This window comes from Megalops cyprinoides, chromosome 6 (genome assembly GCF_013368585.1).
Source record: "Megalops cyprinoides isolate fMegCyp1 chromosome 6, fMegCyp1.pri, whole genome shotgun sequence".
NCBI classification, from domain to species: Eukaryota; Metazoa; Chordata; class Actinopteri; order Elopiformes; family Megalopidae; genus Megalops; species Megalops cyprinoides.
Window position 1 is genome coordinate 33,045,989 of NC_050588.1, and position 20,821 is coordinate 33,066,809.

The following is a 20,821-nucleotide window of genomic DNA, read 5'->3' on the forward strand; positions in this document are numbered from 1 at the left end:
ACATTATCTTTCTTCTTCCACCACTTTGTAAAAATGGTTGTATAATCCAAGAGGTTTAACAGAAGCCCACCGAACTTGGCAGGCTTGAGGGGGGCTATGGGAGTAGCCCATCCACCCAATATGGCACCGGTTTGGGCCTACTGCGGCGCTGTGACAGACGCTGTCTGTGCAATTGTTAAACCTTCCTGTGCTCAGCAGAGGTTTGAAGATCGCCACACATATGCATCCCCTCATGGTGAACATTCTTGAAACTGGCACGTACTACATCCGCCATATTGCATCTTAGATCCAGAGAAGTGGAAGATCTAAGATGCAATATGCATCCCCTCATGCTGACCGTGCTCCAAACTGGCACTTACAACTCCTCCCATATTGCATCTTACATCTTCCATTACTCTGGATTTTTTTTGTAAAAGCCTAAATTGATATCTCCTCTGAGGGTTTTTCTCTTATCAACATGCAATGTTTACTGATGGACTCCTTCATTATTATAAGTTATTAATAGTTTCTACGAAATGACCACACATGGATCAATTCATGGTGTTTACACATGGTGTACAAATCTGTTGGAGCTATGTATATGCTTGCCTTTCATAGTTTCAGAAGTACAGTATGAGTTTATGCCTGTAATGAATTGCAGCTGTGGTAGCGCATATTACAACCTGGAATCTCCGTACCACCCTTGTATGTTACTATCTATAAGAATTTCTACAAGGACCGATCACCAATTAGGTCCATCTACCAGGACCAATCACAAAGAAGGTCCATCTACATGGACCAGTCACCAATAAGGTCCACCTACAAGGACCAATCTCCAGTAAGGTCCACCTACAAGGACCAATCACCAATAAGGCCCATATACAAGGACCAATCATCAAACAGACACTTGAGTTCACCTGTACTGTATCGCAGTGGCCAGTCACAGTGCGGCAGTACCCACGATCCTCGGCGCGGCTCACCTGTTCGTCCTTATGGTACATTTCGTACTGCAGGATCATCTGCCGGCTGATCTGGCTGCCGTGGTAGACGATGACATTTATCTCCGTCCAGGTGCGGAACTCACGTTCCCAGTTGGTGATGGTAGAGAGGGGGGCGATGATCAGGAAGGGGCCCTTGATCCCCATGGAAAAGATCTCGTACAGGAACGTGATGGACTGGATCGTTTTCCCCAAGCCCATCTCATCCGCCAGGATGCAGTTCTTCCTGCAGAGGCCCAAGCAATTCAAACAGCGATAATGTACCCAATTGGCAACGAAGGACAAGAACTGCTTGAAGGTCTGTAAATTTCTTATGAATGTCAAGCTTTTAGTATGAACATTTCTGTTTTCTTTTTTTTTGCATATACGTTGATTCTCCATTTCGAGGCAGAACTACACCAAACTACATTAGACCGTAAACCGTAACCTCCAACTATAAGCTCACATGGGGGCATTGCTGCAGCCCTAAGGGACACCATTGCTTCAGAATAATTACCCTAGTGCAGCCCTGCAGCGCCACAGTTTATCGGAGATATAGCTGACAATTCTAATAAAATGAGAGACGAGCCCCTCCGAGCCGCTGCCTGCCGTACGAGGTGGGAGGAGTGCCAGTGTACCTGTTGTACCAGTTGAACAGCAGCCAGTTCATGCCCTCCAGCTGGTACTCTCGCAGCTGGTTGGCGTTCCTGTAGTCCCGCGAGTGTTCCAGCTTCTTCCACTGCTCCGGGAGGGGCCTCTCCTACGAGGCAGCACAGCGTGAGGAAAGGACAGCCTCCCTCTTCTCTTTCACACACACACACACACGCACGCACGCACACGGATATACACAGACACACACACACACACACACACACACATCAGAGACAGACACACTCAGATACACACCAGAGACAGAAACACACACAGACACGCAGACACGCAAAGATGCACTCAGATACACACACACACACACACACACACACACACACACAGACAGACAGACAGACACAGACAGAGACATACACACACGCGTACAGACATAGTATACACTAACACTGCTGAGAACACACACACAAATCCGCTTGTTCAGAAGAGCGTCTGTTTAATACAGATATGCAAAGACATGATCCTTCTTCCACACTAAATATAAGGAAAGAAAAGCCCCCCATGTCCCTTTCTCACCACGTGCTTCAGCTCGGGGATTTTTTTAATATCCTCAAACTCTCGGATTTTGCCTGGGTCCACATCTTCCTGAAGCTCCCAGGTGCTCTCCTCGTACGACAGCGAGCACCACTTCACCAGGTAGTGTGTCACCTCCTGACGCCACACACGAGCACACATACACAGACACAAGAATGGGACAACAATGCTCTGCACAACTGCCACGCGTAGTAATCAGTTTCACACAAATAATTTACCTGAGAATTATCATTAGACATCCTGATCTTATTCTGACGATCTGAAGTGTTTCCAGAGAAGATTTAAAGTAATTATTTAAAAAGCTAAACAGGGAAAGTGTTTAGCTGACTGTTTTGTTGAGGAGCACACATCTAGTAAATGGCCCTTACAGGACCCATTTACAAATCCTTTGCAGCACACAAACAGACATTTTCCCTGGCTTTTATTTTGTAACGCGGCCCTAGCTGCATTTCAAAACAGCTTACTGTGAATTGATGTGAGCGAAGCCGCTACTTTCCAAAACAGCTTACTGTGAATTGATGTGAGAGAAACCACTACTTGGCTCTGATCCTGGCGGCTCATGCGGGTTTTTTTTTTTTTTTATTATTTTATCTTTATTTTCTACATACTGTGGGAGTGCTGAAGCCGAACAGCGAAGGCGCTTGAACGTATTGATTTCGAATTCCTGTAGCCGTACCGAGCCGGGAACAACGAGACTGCACATTCGATGTGGATGCATCAGCAGCAGCAGCAACGGCAGTGGCTCTTACTCCCTTCCAGGCATAAAACCCCACGAGCAATCCAATCAATGAGCTGCTAGCACTCCTACGAGCGTGGCTCCCCCGCTCTTCCCTACCCTCCGGCTGCGGTCCCCCTCACCTCCCCCGTCTCCGTGTCTGTAGTGTGGGCCACCTCCAGGACTCGGTCCACCTCGATGTAGTCGGGGTTAAAGAGGTCCTCGTCCGGCTACAATGTAGAAAAGAGGTCAACTGTGAGTCTCTTAAGCCTCTGTTCACCTAGGGCAGTACCTTTCAGTGTATCAGCAAGTCGTGCAAAAAAAATAACTGAACACAGTACTGCGAAAAAGACAAAGGAATTTTTTTTGTTTCATGTTTTTTTTTTTTTTTTTTACATTTTACTTTCATGTTTTTGACATTGTTACAATGCAGCATGGAGACAAAAAAACAGAAGTACATCATTTCAGCGTACACCACCTTTTTTGAAACTTGTGCTTTCTTTGGACAGCTTGTATCAGTCCCTACGGTTTTCATCGGAGCGGGAGACTCTTCAGCTCAGACGCAGGCATGGATCACGACAGGCGCTGGGGTACTCACCTCAGTGAAAATGTGCTTCATCTGTGCCTGCTTGTTTCTGAAGCGCTTAATTTTTTGGTGGATGCGGGGGTCTTTCTCCAGCTCCTCCAGCGTCGCCCACTTGCAGTGCAGGTAGGAACTGCGGACCAAAACAGAGGACGGCTCAGATTTTACACTTCTGGGAAGAGGGGGAGCCGGAGCTTCGAGGCCCACTAGGGTGGCTTTCTGGGAAAGTGAGAATGGTAGCTTACATAACAATTGCAATTTATAAAAATCATCTAATTAGAGCTGGAAATCAGCTTGAAATACATGGTGATGATAAGGTTGCATTCGCATCCACGTGTGCCTCAAAGTGAGCTTCTACTGGGCTGTTGCTTTCGAACATTCGAACAGCTCATATGGAAAAATGTTATTACATTACATTATTTGGCAGACACTCATATCCAGAGCGACTTACAATTTTATCCATTTATACAGTTGGATACTTAATGAGGCAATTGTGGGTTAAGTACATTGCCTGAGGGTCCAACAGCAGTGCCCCAGCGCGAAATCGAACCGGTGACTTTTCAGTTACAAGCCCCGCCCCCTACCACTATGTCAGACTACTGCATACAACCCCACTCTGAGGATGAAATGGGGAAATTTGCAATGATGCAAAAGCAGTGTACGATTCAGTCTCAACAATCCTACCCTCCTCTTGTCATCTGCATAGCAGATTGAGGGCCAGAGTTTCTGCTGTTTATGGTGTACAAACTACACCGGCTCCACTTGTCTCAATCAAATCAACTTCGGCCTATAGTGCATCACTCTGAGCTGCATGGCACATTGTCTGTAGTGTATAATAAATGGTCATAGCACTTAATAAACGGTAATGGAATGCACAGATGGTCACTTGTTGCACTGAGACTTTTTCCTCTTCCTCTTCCACAGTTGCTCTCTTTGTTCACCTTCTTGATTCAAGGTGAGCTTCACCAAGGTAGCGTGCTACTCTAGCAAAAATGACGCATCAGCAAAATACGCTGCGGACACTGGATGCAAGCAAATTCAGTTTTGGTTGTGTTTTGTGCATATGAATCATTCACACTTAAATATCACACCTAGATGCCTCTAAGTTCCAAAGCAACAATCGCTGTAACATAACTGTATTTGTGAACACCCAAACTATATGAATATGAACCATGTGTAGTCTCTTGAATCACTTAGTTTGATATTGATCTGTACGACTAAACACTTCCTTTAGGATTTCTGTTCTAACAGAGCAAGCCACGTTCCTTTCAACTAGTCATGAAATGAGCTCTTAAAGAAGATGACACATACTATGCAAAACCTAGTCACCAACCATGACTAATGGTTCTATGCCAGCTCTAGTGGCACATATAATATTATATTTTAATATTTCTGAACAAAGATGTCAATTCTAATTCAGCTCTGCAAGGCGCTATTTCAGTTCCTTGGTGTATCTGGTTGTCTCAGGTTAATTGACCTTTCACTTTAAGTAGTGGCGTACTCTCAAACTCTAAGGCCAAAGCATTTCTAAGAATATCAGAATATTAGCTGTATTAGCGAGAGGAAAAAATCTCTTTCTCACACACACACACACACACACACACACACACGCACACACACACACACACACACACACACACACACACACACACACACACACACACACACAGTTACTTTAAACAGTTTTAAGAAGCACTTTTAAGAAACTACAAGAAAGTAAAGCACAGAGAAAGCAAAAGCACAGCAATCCAAGAGGACGGTTATGTTCTTTGGAGGAAGGTGGAAGTGCGGAGGGATGTCTTTGCTCAGTTTAATCTTTGAATGCTAATCTTGAAAAGCACAACTAAAATTACTAAGTGGTGTGAAAAAAAAACAAACAGAAAAGAGGGATGAAAAAATAAAAACCTCTTAAACAAATCTGTCTCCTAAAGTGGCATGTCAGTTGGTGCCTGTTAACTGCTGAATCCCAGACAGGGGAAGACAGGGAAACACAAGTTTCAATACAGCCTTTGATGAAATACTTACAAATTTCTATATTTGACATAGAACTCCTCTGACTCCTCCAGCTCTCCTGGAGATGTCTAAGCAAGAGAGAGAGAGAGGGAAGAAAGCGCTGAGTTCACAGAAGCAGAGAGGAGATAATAATATGGGATGATGTGTACGTAACTGTGATTATACACCCAAACGGTCTTATTAAGCCGGTGGGACTCTCAGTACCTCTTTCTTAACAGTTCGAACAGACAGAATTTTCTCAATGATGTTGGCCTCATCTTCAGGGGGCTCCTGGGACAAGGAAAGAGAGAATTACTAATGTGGGAATGTGTGCGTGTGCCTGTCTGCTTAAGCAGGTGCAGGAAAGGCATGACTGCGGTAATTAAGCAACGGCGGCTATTTGGGGGTTACCTCCGACTGCCAGGCCAAGGTGGCGGAGGAGAAAGCCGGAATCCGCCCAGTGCCCAGCACGGCGATGGTCTCCCCGTCATCGTCCACCACCTTGAAGTCCAGGTCTTCGTTGTACTTTCTGCGCTTCACCTGTCGCCCTGACCGCCGCTTCTGTGGAGAGACACAGGTAAGGCCTCTGACTGGTACTGTATGTCGTACTGGCTGCGTAGCAAAGTTTGGACAAAACTTCTCATAGATGGGTTTTTCTTTACTATTAGTCTAAATGTGAAAAATTGTAAAAATAACAATGTCAACGCTATGAAATAACACAAATGGAATTATGCAGTGACCAAGAAAGTGTTAAACAAATTTTTGACTTATTTTAGATTCTTCAAAGTAGCCAAAAAATGTTTTTGGAAAGAAATTCATACATAGACTAATATAAACAGTGAAGTTGATGCCTAAGAAACAAATTTCAAGCATTTAAGCATACATCTTTAGATCAAAATGTCTTTGAATGCATGTTTTCCAAATATTTGACTGGTACTGCAGGTAAGGCTTCTGCTACGCAGCCAGTGAGAAGCAGGTAAGACCTTTGCTACACAGCCAGTGAGAAGTAGGTAAGGCCTCAGCTACAGAGCCGGTAAGAACCTGGCAGCCATTACAGCCACATGCACCGCCTGGGGCCTCACCGTGCTGTCCAGGGAATCGATGCTCTCCTCGTTCCCCACCGCCAGGGCGGACAGAGACGCCGACTCGTCGCTCTCCCCGGCCTCCTGCAGGGCCTCGCATTTCCTCTTGCCCTTTTTCTTCTTCTCGGGAGGCACGGGACCTTGCTCTCTGTGGGACACGGGACGGGGTCAGAGTGCGGTCTCACTTCCTCCATACACTTCCTGCCAAAGAGGCCATACCCTGACGACACAGCGCAGATGCCCCAAACCCTCCAGCTAACATGAAAATCACGTGGATTGAGCCTGATTGTGACTGCATGTTTTTTTTTTTTTTTTTTTTACTTACATCTCCTTTCATAACACAACACTCAATGTGAAGTGAAATATATGAATATGAATCAGCTACCTATCCAACCGGTATATCATTTGTAATGATAAACTAACAAAAAGGCTTTAAATTCCTGACTTGTACCTCACATTCTTAAAAAAGTGAGGTGCATTAAATCACTCCCCCATAGCTGAGAACTTTTGGCTGCGGTACATTGCAAGTAACAGAAACCCTAACTCACCCAAAAAAAAAAAAAGAGTTATGATGTCAACTGCACACCCACGCAGCCTGAATTAATAGAGTCATTAGAGTACGTTCAAAAGATAGTAATACAAGAAATGAAACTGTTCCAACAGACAAAATGCATGCAGTGCACATTTCTATATTCCTGGCCGACGCACCCACCCATGAAAAAAAAATTTCAGGGCATTTTAAATTAATGTGCAGAATACAAATATGTAAATGAAGAGGAATGTGTCAGTGTTTTGTGTTTCTCAGCCAATGGTGATGCTGCAGGGGCAAAAATATGCCTTTGATCCGAAAAAAGCCATTCTCTTTCCATGTACTCATGTATGGAATAATGCTGAAGAAGTGTCCAGCACAAAATGTTTAGAAGAAGATTGCATGTAACTCAAATGCTTGATGATCAAAAGGGTTTTTGACATTTTAGTTTGCCAACTTCCAAATATAGTGATGGAAATAACTGGCAGCTCACGGCACAAAGTGCAGTACACACTGGTTGCCTGGGTTTTATATGTGTTATAGACCTCACTCAATCAATTACTGTGGAAGGAAGAGGTTTAACTTATTTGAAAAGAACGTGGTCAATCTACATCCACAATCTACAGATAAAGCAAATGATTGATTGATTGATACAATTTAAAAAGCAGGCCAACAGTTATAAAGGTCAACAGTTATAACTGGAGAAATATCTTCTCTTCAGATGCTTATAATGTGTGGTATTTAACCAGATTATCCTCGGATTACACAAACAGGTGCTACAGGACCTCAACCATCATAAAAAATGGGTTTGTGAAAGTTAGCTATCAATATAATATGTGATACATGGCAGACAAAGACCTGCTTGCCTTCACCAAGAGAGGCAGTGCTATCTGTAAGGTTATAAGGTTCACACCATGAGTACAAAAGACATCCAAAGCCATAAGCTGACCTTGATGGTTCTCAGTCATGGATCCAGTTATAAAGCTAACAGAGCATCCAAACCTCCGTGTCACAGAATTTAAGCACCTGATGCACACTACGTAATAAAAAAAAAATCTAATTAAAGATTTGACTGAAGTTTTGACTTAATAGCACCAATCGCAGTGAGGCCCCATTCCTTTGCTGTTTGTATTTCTTAAGCCAGCCTGTCCTCAAGTGGTGAGAAAAATAACAGCCTACACAGTACCCTGCTGAGTAAATAAATGAACAAGGCACAACAGGATCTGAGAATGTTCGAAAATAAACAATTCATTTCTTTCAACTTTCTGACCCGTTCAAGCTTTTCGGAGATGGAATAATTCTTTCCTAGCACGAAGAGAATGCTTCTCACCTCGCTTTGCGCCCCCGCTGTTTGGGAGGGGAGGAAGGGGCGCTCTTGCAGTCGCGCGGGGTCTTGGGCTTAGGCTCACGGGGCTTCCTGGCCTTTTTGGGCTCCTTGGCCTTCTTGGGCTCCTTGGACTTCCGAGGAGGCGGCTCCTTGCCTTCCCTCTGCTCCTTCTTTTTCTTTGGTTTGATCTCCTTCTCCGCTTTCTGCCAGAGGCCCGCCTCCTTCTTGTCTTTTTTCTTTCGTTTCTTCTTCACCCGGGCGCCACCCCCGCCGTCGTCCTCCTCGCCGTTGAGGGGCGGGGACGGAAGGCAGGGCCTGAGGCTTCCCGCTCCAGGGCCCGGCTCCCCAAGACCGGACTGTTTGGTGTGGGCCATGCAGTGATTGGTCAGCCCTCCAGGGGCTCTGGTCTGTTCCTCCGAGGAGAGCGGGCTGCTGGGAAATGTAGTTTGTGCGTTTTGGTCGGTGGCAGTAGAGGCTGCTGTAGCTGGAGTGTGCTTTAATATCTGGGTGGTGGACATCTGCGAGACAACAAACGGGCAGAGACAAAGACAAACAGGAGAGTCAGCCAATAAGGCACACCAGCCTGAACCACGGGCTTACAACCACTAACCTTAGAAAAAGATCAAACAAAAAAAAACATGGTGGATTCAACCGATCCATCCACGGTGATGCCACTCAACCAATCATAGCGCAATCAGACCTCACACAAACCCAACAGCACCTCTGCAGTAGGTGGTCGCTTGTGACACATGCATGAAATAAAATAGTAGAAGAGTTACAACCATGTAGTTGCATGACCTGCAATTCAGGTCACTGGTACCCTTAAAGCCAGTCAGAGTAAATTACGTCCCATTTCTCAAACCTGAGACAAATAAGGAGAAATATGCGCTTTGGATCAAGCTCTGTCTATACAGCAAGAGTTGACACGACAGGAACTGCAGTTTTTGGAGGGAATCATTTTCTCTGCGTGTAGGTGTCTGATCACTGACCGCACCAAAACGTTCTGCTGATATACCGCACCTGAAGTTTATACGTGAGTGGTTTGTGCATGGGGCATATTTCAGTGCTCTGCTATATTTCTTCCAAAACCATCTGCTTCTCTCCGATGGCCTCAAAAGCTCGGAGCTGCCCGAGTGTCAGTAACATAAGCAATGAGGGCGGCAGTTTGGAAGCATCAATTCTCAGTCATCAAGGCAGTATATCATCCACAGGAGACACTGTATCAAACGGTGGATCCTGACCCTTTAAATCCCTGCAGCTCGTAGTTTGAACTTTGAATTCGAAAGGTCCAAGCCATTCCTGCGGTGCTTAAAGCATAATTCAACCACAGTTTTATTAATGTACACATTCTTTCTTACCATTACCATAATAGGAATATACACCAAAGGGGCTTTGTTTTAAGTGACCAAAAAGGTAAGCTGAAGTAGTTTAGCGACAGACTTTACAGTAATAAAAGTCTCATTCAAACCCCAGAATGCATTTTGTATTTGAACAGAGGGAAGAGGCTAAGGTACTTGCTATCCCCTCTGAGTACTGGAAGCAGAAATTAGAAATGTTGAAGCAACCACTGTTTGACATACTCTTATGATAAAACAACTATTTAAAACAAAAAAAAGGATTAACTGGTCCCAGATAGATAGCCACCTTAGTAAGCATTCAGGGTCCATACGAAGATCAGGAAGTCAGAACTGAAGCATGAGCTCACTTCTCACTTCCTAGAACAGGGATGTGTCATTTGCTGATGCATTCAGAGTGGAAACTGGGAAACCAAGACCACACCACCGGCAAGACCACACAGTGCTCTTTATCCACAGGTCAGATTAAATCTACAATATGGAGCAAAATAAAAACAGGGTTACTTTCAGGTTTAGCACCCCTTTAACTGCAATGTGATCTGAAATCATAATAGCTTGATCACAGTGTTGTAGCTGATTCCAGCTCAATGAATATCTTTTTCTCAATGTTTTTGTTAAGAAAATAAGCCCATTCATCACACATCAGAAAAAGCGGACTAAAGTAACTGCCCTGTTCTGTTTTCAAACAGTCCTGAAAATTCAGTCCTGAAAATGGCCGATTCCAGTTTCTTCTTCCTGTTTGTCCCATTCCAATTTGGTCCATAACTACATGTTACATCCATACAATTTTTTATCTGCATTGCAAACCAACCTAAAAAATGCCTTATTATAGAGAACTACCTCAAATGAAAGTTAAATTCAAGGTAAAGTAAAATCAAAGTGGAAAGAGCAAAAAAAAAAAAAATAAGTAGCATGTTTGACTAGAATAGATGCTACTGTAAGCGGAACTCGCCCACAAACTGCAACTTAAATGTTTAACTCTAATATGCTGTTGATAACCCAACAGATTGATCAATATGCATTCTGAAAAGAAAAGCTTTAACAACAGAGAAATCTTCACTTCCTCCCACAAATGTTCCACACTTTGATGTATTTTCCCTTCTCTAATGCATGTGTAATAATAAGCGGACTGAAGTTTCCCTGCAACAAGTCAGTAATTTCAGTCTCCACACAAGCACAGGTGGTTGTCCTGAATCACTGAAGCCATTTTTCCTGAAATATTTTAGCTGAAACCAAGTGTATTTTTTTCCATCAATAAAAAAGGACATAAGTTAAAATTCACACAATAAGACACAAAACAGTGAAGAGCACATAGAGCAGACCATTTCAGTAGCTTAGCAGAATCACTGCAATCTCTATTTTAGGCATGTATGAGCTCAACAAGAGGGATGCTAAAAACCCATAAAAATGCAACAGTTTTACTGATGATTTTAAAGCATTCAAACATGTACACAGCCAAGCTGCATTTATTATACATACAACTTTTAAACATTTAAACAGCTGTTCCTGTTAATGTAGCTTATCTAACTAGCTAATTATTTTTTTTTTTACTAATGTTATATCTCCCCTACAAAACAGTCAAATCATTCTGAGATTTTCAAAAAAGTGCAATTAACATGGAAAAGACCATGCATTGGAGAAATGCTGCTTAAAGCAACAGCCTGGCTGGCTCTGCAGAACAATTACTTTCACTTGTATTCTTTTGTGAGCATAATCTACCAAAACATGCAGAAGGAAATAACTATAGGCTCTCAAGTTATACAGCTGGCCAGAACTGCCCACAAAGGGGAGATAATCATTCTTTTGCTAGAATGCAAAGGTGGCTGTGCTTCATATGTGTGTGTGTGTATATGTCTGTGTGTGTGTGCGTGTGTGTGCGTGCATGGGTATACGTGTGTGCATGTAAGAGATTTTTGAGAAAGAATTCTGTCTATAAATAAAGTGTCAAGAGCATGTGGGGGCGTAAAAGTGCTTAAAGTATTCTGGGGTAAAAATGACATTTATAGGTTCGCTTTTGTGTACATTTTGAAAGGATATGGGGTTAACATCCTTCCACAAGACTGCCTTTTGCTTCAATTCTCCGAGAGCAGAGGTGTAGTGATGCTTTATGGGCCTTTTATGATGGTTAGACAATCTTCATCAGGTTATGAAACCAAAACACTACCTTGTGTTCTAGCTATAGGTTAAAAGTGAAATAGTAAATATGGACATCTGTTTTAAAACTGATATGGAAGGTACAGAAAGGTTCTCTGACATATGAGCCTTCATTTACAGTTATCCATTAATGTTGATTTTTTATTTATTATTCCAGCTGATTAAATATGATAGTTGTACGAGTACATTTTGTTCTCATGAGTGAGCTGTACTTTCACAGCACACGAAACAGTGCAGCTATTTAGACAACACAACTTAATCGTGTAACGGAGAACTTAAACAACGAACATGTGCCATTTTGTCAGCTGACACTGCGCAGGCTAGGAAAGGGTTGATAGCAGAAGAGGCTGGGTCCTTGACCGAGGACTGTGCCGTCTGACCCACTTCTACATTTGTTACTCATCTCTCTCCTTCCCCGCTGCAGGGGAGGAGAGGCCATTCCAGGCACCAACACATCTGGATTTCCTGACGAAACCTGGACACCCCTGCTTCAAGCAGCCACGTGGTAGTTTACATGAGGATATGGAAACATCAAAAAAACAAAAAAAAAACAAAAAGGATATCACAGCAGAAATATAGTAAATGCGAAAGGCAAGTGCTGAGGTTCCTCTGAAAAAAGGACAAACTCCAACTTGTTGTGTATTAGGACTAGCGCACTTTTTGATTAATTCTACATCAAAGCACCCAGGCAGAGGGGACACAGTTCAGGGTGTAAACTGCACAATGGATTCACGCTTTATTTCAAAACCAGAGTTATAGACTGCTGTTAGGCAATCCATTCTGTCAAGGACAATGCTCTCGGCCACAGGTTCTGGGCTAACAGATGAGGCTTCCCCTTGGGTCAGAAACTCACACTACAATAAAGGAAATAATACAACATTCACAACGTGGACAAGACAGGATTTGTGGCGGCGTATTTATAGCGGCAGATTCAGCGCGCCTGGTCCAATTTCAAAGCGTCCATCTATAATTTTACAAAAGGGTCAGCTCGTGCAGCAGCGGGGGGCAACTTGTGCTCGTGTGCTTTTGAAAGCAGCTATTTTTGCCGAGGAACGCCTATCTGCAGCCGCACTCCAGCAGGTATGAGGATAATGTCAATGAATCACACAGACTCCGCGGCGGGCTGGAAACAGGGCCGTCGCCACGGAAACAGGCTCTGTACCAAGCTGCAGGAAGCGGCAACGTAAACACGCAGTCTCCATGGTAACCCTTTCGCTGCCAGAAGACACCGGGGAGATTGGCCGTTTCCTCCATTTCACACTTGACGGAACATTGGGGGGAGGGGGGGCAGGTGGGGGTGCAAGGGGGGGTGTTTGCCAGATACCTTCTGCTCCATTCCACAGGAGTCTGACATCACCAGCTGTTTTGACCATACTTCAGTCCGCTGGTCAGACAATGAAATGGATAGGTTCAGAGGCCCTTGTCTAAGAATAGAGCTTTGTCTCTTGTCAACCAGCATTTTAACAGAGTGCAAGGCAGAACATATTTTTTTGTTACCTGACAAACAGAAAAAGGAAAAAGATTCTGGTCTTTCTACCTTTTGAATGCACCCAACAGGTCAACATTCATGAAAAACACAAGGTTTTATAATTTTGTTTTCTTTTTTCCACCTGCAGTGGAAATCGGGCTTAAAAAATACCATTACCATTAAAAGTAAATTGCCGTCTGCATTTCAAAAAACTCCATTAAAGAGAAAAATGGTTTCCAGGTAATCTAGAGATAGACCGTACTTGAACCTGTGTCTTTCTCCGGTTGTAGGAGGTACTCAGATGCCATTAATAAAAAACGCAGGAAATGGCCTGAATAAGCCTACAATGAACGAACTGGGTAAAGAAAGAATGCTCACAAATTCCAAGGTGAACGAGGGATGAGAAAAAAACGAAACCCTCCTCACCTTGCTGCTGGCCACCTCCTTCCTACTCCTCCTTGCTTTCACCATCCTTCCCAGGCTCTGGAGGAGTGCCTGTGTCATTAGCGGAGAAGATGCACTCCGCAGCCCGCATCTCTTGGCCAGGCTCTGGTAGCGACGGCTAGCCAGCTGATGGCACATCGCAGCTAACCGTTCATGGTCCTCAGCCTCACATGCACGCTTCTCATGCCTGCCTGCCTGCCTGCCTACCCACACAGACACACACACACACACACACAGGCGCGCGCTGACACGCACTCACGCTCGCTCAGTCAGGAACGCAGGCGCACTCGCACACACGCGCGCACACACACACACACACACACACACACAGAGCCCTGCCGCTCCAGTGACGTGCTGCAGTGTATGCCTCGCCGCAATCAAGCCGTCCGCGAATCGATACCGGCTCCCGACCGACGGAACCCGGCAGCTGCAGTCGGGTCAATGCCAGCGCAGTCCTCGCGGCTCCGGGAGCGCTCCCGCGCAGCTCCGCGCAGCCCGCCGACCGAAGGCTGCCTCTGGCCGGCACCGCCGATTGATCCGGCCTCTGAAAAAGCACAGCGCTGTGGGCTGGGACAGGGGAGGGGAAAAAAAGCCCCACAAGCCAGAGCAGGGGCTGAAAGGAGAGCTCTACAGAGACCATGTTTATGTCCTTGTGTGTGACGAAGGGGAGGGCACTGTCTGCAGTGGGGCTTCTTCACAGAAGCCTGCGAGAGGCAGGCAGACAGAGGGGTACGGCAGCTGGGGCCGGGACCGTCACCCCCCCACCAGGGGACTGTCCTCACCACTGCTCGCTCTGTGCCTTACGCCGCATATATGGCCCACAAAGCTACACTCCACTCAAAATGCTGTCGGCGAGTGCTGCAACCGAATCACGATTTTCCATCTATTTATCCAAAACACTGCAAATTCCTGTTCATGGCTGTAACAGTCATTGAGGATGGTTTAGATGCAATAAGACTGAGACAAGGCTAAAACAAAAGTTAACACACCTGCTTTCCGGGGATAGCTGATAAGAGTGGGCGGATCACTCCGTTTGTGTTGTCAACAGATCATCTGATGTCGTAGATAAAAAAATATAGCTTATTTTAAATAAGTGTATACAGTCTAGGTAAAGCTCAGGTATTTGCATGTGCTGTTGTATCTCAACATGTATAACTTATATCACATATACCGTTACTGCCCTTATTCACATATACCTTCCCCATTCTTTATTAAAATCTAATCATGCAAGGACAACAAATTAGGAAAACCTGTGTGAACTTCTAACCTCAATGGTCTAATGGTGTCCAATAAAAACTGCAAAATATTAACTTTTTTCAAGTTAATACATTTCCTTGATCCACACAGGCTCTAATGAATACTGCTGAAGTCAAGCTCATTTTGGCTTGGTCTGAGAAAATCACCAGTCAACAGCTCAACTGAAAATGCAATTAAAGAGCGTGCTTTGTGATGTGTAAAAATTAACATTTTAAATCAATAAAAATGCTATAACTATTTGAGTTCTAAAAATTAGTTAATCAGCCCAATTAATCAATTAAAGACAACTATTCTTAATCAAAACTGAATGGGTATAACACTTTGTTTCATATATTCAAACTAGTGTTGCAACTGTGAGGGTAGGTAATTTGATCTACACAGGACCTTAATCTCTGCAAAACTGGCATACACTTATCTCTTTATCAAAAGAGACAGGAAAAATTATTTTGTAACATCAATAGATATCATTCATTACTAAAATTAACATTTATTATTTCTGAAAGAGATTTCTTTTTTTTATTTTTATATAACCACTGACCATCCCCACTCCCTTTTACTTTCAATACTGTGAATAACAGACACACTATGGAAACAATTTAGTATACACAGAAAGAATAATTGTAGCCAGGGTAATAATTTAACTTATTAGGCTTGTCAAAAGCTAGCTACAGTAGCTAGTAGTGGGGAGAAAAATAAAAGATCATTAGGTTCAACACAATAGTTTTAAATAAACAAGCTAGCCAACCAACAATAGGTATAGTATGATTGGCCTGCTGCAGCAGCCAGTATAAGACACCTGAGAACTCTTGCTGAAGTGTCAGCCTGAGTTTAATACAGCAACACAACACTTTGGTTGTGAAGATCAGCGCAGGAAGGCAACAGAAGGTTAAGTGCAGCGCTAGCTAACTTGTGCAGCCAGCTACTAGGGATATACCCAAATCCAATCAGGTCATATTTCTCCCCTTGCACCATGCAGAGAGGCGCTGCCACAGCTAACAATACCACTGTTTTGGCATATAAAGAAAACAACTTTCACACCCCCGCACTCACGTTGCAAAAAGCACTGAGCTCATCATAACATGCGGACTGCATCAAGTACGCCACCCCAGCAGACCAAAAAAACCCTCACAATTAATCATGGTAGGGAAAAGGAAAAAAAAAACGACTGAAGGAGCCCTTCGCAACAGATATTTGAATCCACCAGCCCTTTCCGGCAAGACTATTAGACACAGAGTCTATGGGCTGCATCAATATCAAATTCATTGCTCAGACAGCTGGGATTTACTGCAACACGTGACAGCAGCTAGCTACAGTATACACTAAACCGCAGGCTCTGTGCTCTTGACTGCAAGAAAAAAACAACTTTACAAGAATTTTACAAATGGGATATAAACGACACGTTCTTGAAATGTAGTGATCTTTTTTTTCCAACAACTTTAAAGTGAAAGTAAAGAGGCTGTGGCAAAGTACATGGTTGTGTCATACTGTATCACATTCTCTAAAAGGCCTGTGTTGTCCTTCACTCAATTTCTAGTAGGTAGAAGAGTCAAAAAAATAAGACAAGTGTAAAGGTGGCTTATGGGAACTGTTGGCTAAATGTCACAGTTGCATCCACTTCTGCCAGTGTAAACTGACAGGTTAACAAATATCATATTGCAAACACTGTGAAGAAAGTGAAAATGGCAGTCACTTGCTTAATTTAGAGATTGGTGCATTAGATAATGACAGTTTATTTAACAGAATAAATGCTGCGCATTTGTTATTTGTTAAATAAAAGCCTGCATTTTTAAATATCGGTGTATAAAGGCTGAATATCACTATAGCCTTAATAACAAAGCACATTGTTTTGTTTTAAAATGGTGCACTAGAGTGGAGAGCCAACATTATTAATATTTTATAAATATTCATTGTCACTGCAGGAGGCAAATATCAGAATTAATTTACTTCCCATTTCCTTTGATCAACATGGTGTTAACCGTTACAAACCCTAGATTACATGGTTGTAATCATCCAAGAAAAAAAGCTATATTTAACTTGTACACTTCAGATGATGCAGAGTACTTTCCGACTCTGATTTTTCTGTCAAGGCTGGTCATAAAGAGCACATCTTGTCTCATGAGTGGCAGAGGCTAGACCCTTAGGTTGAGGAGTGCCACAAGAAACTGCCTGAATGTCTACTGTAAAATATTAGTCAAATTAAATACATTGACACCTAAAGGCCACGACACCTTAACACATGGAAAGAGATTAATTACACGTTAATTCACTCAAAAATACCTATCGCCAATAAGGCAGCAGTGTGGATGAAGCAAGGCACTGAGATGGACCTCTTCGTACCAGCTCACTACCGGTTCCTCTGCCTTCACCTCACGAGAGCAAATCATTCCACACCCAGTGAAACCTTAAGCCCATTCCTTGCCCTGCCTATAGATTTCTATCTCATTTTGCTTCTCTCTTTCTTTTTAACTCTCAGTTTCAAATCAAAACAGCTGAAACTTAAAACAACCCCATATGGAGGGCAACCGAAAGGCATATGTAGATGAAATATTACTTTATGGGCAGTAACCCAGTAAAAATACAGGAACCACGACAAAAAAAAGCAGACTTGAAAAGAAAAGTGAGCCAGCAAGCAGAAGGACCCTCCCATCTTTGATGCAAAAAACTCCAGCAGAGTACGGCCTTCCAATGTATTCTCTTTCCGGAAAGCGATAGAGGAGGAAACGGACTGTTCAAAGCTTACGGGGGCAGACCACTCCTACTCTTCTGCCGTTTCTCCTAACCCAGGGAAATTCACAGAAGGAGAGGATGCCAGCACTGGTGCTGCAGCGGTCTGGAACACAGGCACGTGGGAGAAGAGCTGAGCAGAGAGTATCCTGGACACCGGTGACACAGCCACGGCGTCCATTCCTTCTAAATCTCCACCTGTGCACTCTAGCTACCACTGAGGTATTTTCGGAATTTAAACCACTTTTGAGTATTCACCCTGAATGCCAAAAACACACAAAGTCCTGTGAATCTGCGAGAGCAGAATATTTAGGCAGATGACACATTTGTTTATGCACATATTTTATAATTTGCGCAAACATTCTGCATTTTTAACATCTGGTGACATGCCTTGACAATGAAAGGGTGTCTGAGAGTGTACATTCAGATTCAGATAGAAAACACAGGCTATTTCCACATGAGAAAAAAAATGTATGAGAAGAGACACTGACCTGTTTGTCTTTCTTTTGTATTTTCATAATTTTCTAGTCCTTGCTAATTGTTGTATCTAGAAAACAAAGACGAATTGATTCAGTCATTAGAACAACAACATCCTGAAGTTCATAATCAATAGTTCCCTTTTCACAAGCAAACAGAATGTAGGGACATAAGTAATTTCAACAATTCAATGAGGACTGTTTCAACTAAAACAATGTAACCAGAAGCGTAAGATTAACCTGCCATCACGGACTGCAGTCTGCCTCTCTTAATAATGATAGTAATAGTGATTATTATAATAATGACCTATGTCATAATGTGCCATTTATGTGTTAGCATCTCAGGTGCTGGTGCAATAAGACGAAGAAGAGGAAGAAGAACAAGAAAAAGAACAAGAGAAAGAAGAATTAGAAAAAGAAGGTGAGGAAGATTAAGAAGAATAGTGAAAACCTGATATTGGAGGTCAGAGGTAAACTCCAACACAGCTCAACACATAGCTCTGGCCATGTTTTAAATAGCAGTAATATCAAAAAAATGCACACAATCATAAAAACACAAAGCAAACAAAAAAAAAATATCAACATATCTCAGCAAAATCATGTGAATTATAGACTTTGGGTGGTCAAAGTGCAAAAACAGAGCCCTAGCAAGACAGCAAATGCCTCGGACCGATATGTGGTCAATGATGTATCAATTGGACTTTCTCATAGTATAACGGGTGAAAGACTTCACTATATACTTTACACTATATGTCAACATGTGTGATTAACCCTTGATGTTTAGAAACGCTCATAACAATAAAAGTGCACCAACACTGTAAAACAGAATTTAGAGTACAGATGCAGAATGTATTTAACCCATAATACAGGACTCAGCCTCAAAAAACAGCCTCCTCTCTAGGCTTGCTATTCTTTAAGTGGTAAGTACTGGTGGTGGTTTCATATTTGCAAGAGCTGGACACCCAGAATAATTTCTAGTAATACACACCACACTCGACCAAATCGGATGACAAATAAACTGAAACATATATTTCATTTTTACCTCAACTTTAAAATGTGCTTTTCCTTCAAACGTCTATTTATCAGGCAAGTGTATCTGTCTTTTTATAAAAACAAATATAATCCTAGCCACCAAAATTTCAAACAAAATTTACTGAAAAGGACATAAACTGACCTAAACTGACCTCTTTGTGATTTTATTGAATATATTCAAAATTTATTTATTTCAGACTTAATATCTACCTGTCGCACAGTGTTGATGCAAAGATGACCTGTGATTTCGGAACCAAGCGGGTTGTTTCCGTTCGATAAAACAACCATTAAAAATGCTTCAACAATGACAAAAGCGGAAGCGTAGACAAAGCGTGTTTTTAAAATCGCTTTGCTAATAATGTACAGAACAGAACACGCTATGTGCATGAAGCAACATTTCAGTTTCTTTATGACAATGCTACTAAGCAGGAAGTGATAATTTCTAGTCAACACTATTCAGAGCCAATGTACCCCTTTTATTCAACCAGCTGAATATATACCTGCGTAGCAAAGTAAAGACTTCCTTTATTAGCTATGATTGAACCTAAAGATGGAAGCGTGCTGGAGTCCATTTACAGTCCATTTACATTACAACTAAATGGCGTTTGCATCACTTAACCAGCTAGCTAGGTAACTTGAAGGGTAGCTGAAGGTAGGATTATATACATAGAATACAGCTGGCTAGTATGCTAGTAAGATGGCTTTGCAATAGGCTCCAGTCAGGCGCTCATCTCGAGTACAAGCTGACCCCTTTGCCCAGGGATTCAAAACCGGCCATGTTATGTGCTGAAAACGACCAGGATTCCACAGGTCAACAGACGCCTCTGCGGTGCCTGGATGAAGTCAGCGGAGTTGCACCACACCACCAACGAGTGCCCACTTACTACTTGTGCGAAAATTAGCCGTTTGTGGCATGGAGGCGTATCAGGGCATTGCAATCATCTCTCTGCTCTCTGCACAACTGGCAATTGCACAACAGGGTTGCATAAAGAGGAAAACCTTGAAAAGGGCCTACGTGTAGGTGACGTAGATTACGGCTACATAGTTACTATACACTACAAAGATACAGGGTACATGCTGCCGACTCATATCTTGGGAAACGGCAAACCTGCGATCTTTATATTTTTTTAACTGTACAGCAGGCTCCTCTCAACAAAACCTCGCACAAGGTCACTGAGGCCAGATAAATGCAATCTTCCAATACACTTGCATTCAGCCGATGGCCATTTTTCATGCTGCAAGTACAGAGAGGGCCAATCATTGGAGGACAGGCAAGAAAACCCTGGCCGACTTGCCCACCCCTACTGACCACAACAGCAGCAGAGCAAATTGGCTATGTTCTGCCGCTGTCGCGGTCAATTTCGGCAAATGACACCACAGGGCGCAGCATGCACTCAAACCGAACACCTTGGCAACTGAGTCACTCTGGACGTCATATTCAAGAGTTATTCTGGTACCTTCCGAATTACTCTGTATTCCGCACAGTAGCCAGTTTTGAATCTGCTTTGAAATTCCGGCAACTCCTGC

At 43.1% G+C, this 20,821-nt stretch overlaps 1 protein-coding gene across 1 annotated transcript in view; it reads right to left on the reverse strand.

Annotated features, from left to right (window-relative positions):
- Window positions 1-18,313, reverse strand: part of chd6 (chromodomain helicase DNA binding protein 6) — a 46,136-nt gene extending 27,823 nt beyond the window's left edge. The window contains exons 1-11 of the mRNA XM_036530714.1: window positions 18,278-18,313; window positions 8,388-8,902; window positions 6,529-6,676; window positions 5,858-6,007; window positions 5,672-5,737; window positions 5,480-5,535; window positions 3,470-3,587; window positions 3,015-3,101; window positions 2,139-2,273; window positions 1,595-1,716; window positions 960-1,203 (exon numbers count right to left, since the gene is read on the reverse strand). Of these exons, the coding sequence (XP_036386607.1) occupies window positions 960-1,203; window positions 1,595-1,716; window positions 2,139-2,273; window positions 3,015-3,101; window positions 3,470-3,587; window positions 5,480-5,535; window positions 5,672-5,737; window positions 5,858-6,007; window positions 6,529-6,676; window positions 8,388-8,902; window positions 18,278-18,304 (1,668 nt within the window). The 5' untranslated portion in view covers window positions 18,305-18,313. The remainder of the gene's footprint in view (window positions 1-959; window positions 1,204-1,594; window positions 1,717-2,138; window positions 2,274-3,014; window positions 3,102-3,469; window positions 3,588-5,479; window positions 5,536-5,671; window positions 5,738-5,857; window positions 6,008-6,528; window positions 6,677-8,387; window positions 8,903-18,277) is intronic.
- Window positions 18,314-20,821: the final 2,508 nt, after the last annotated feature.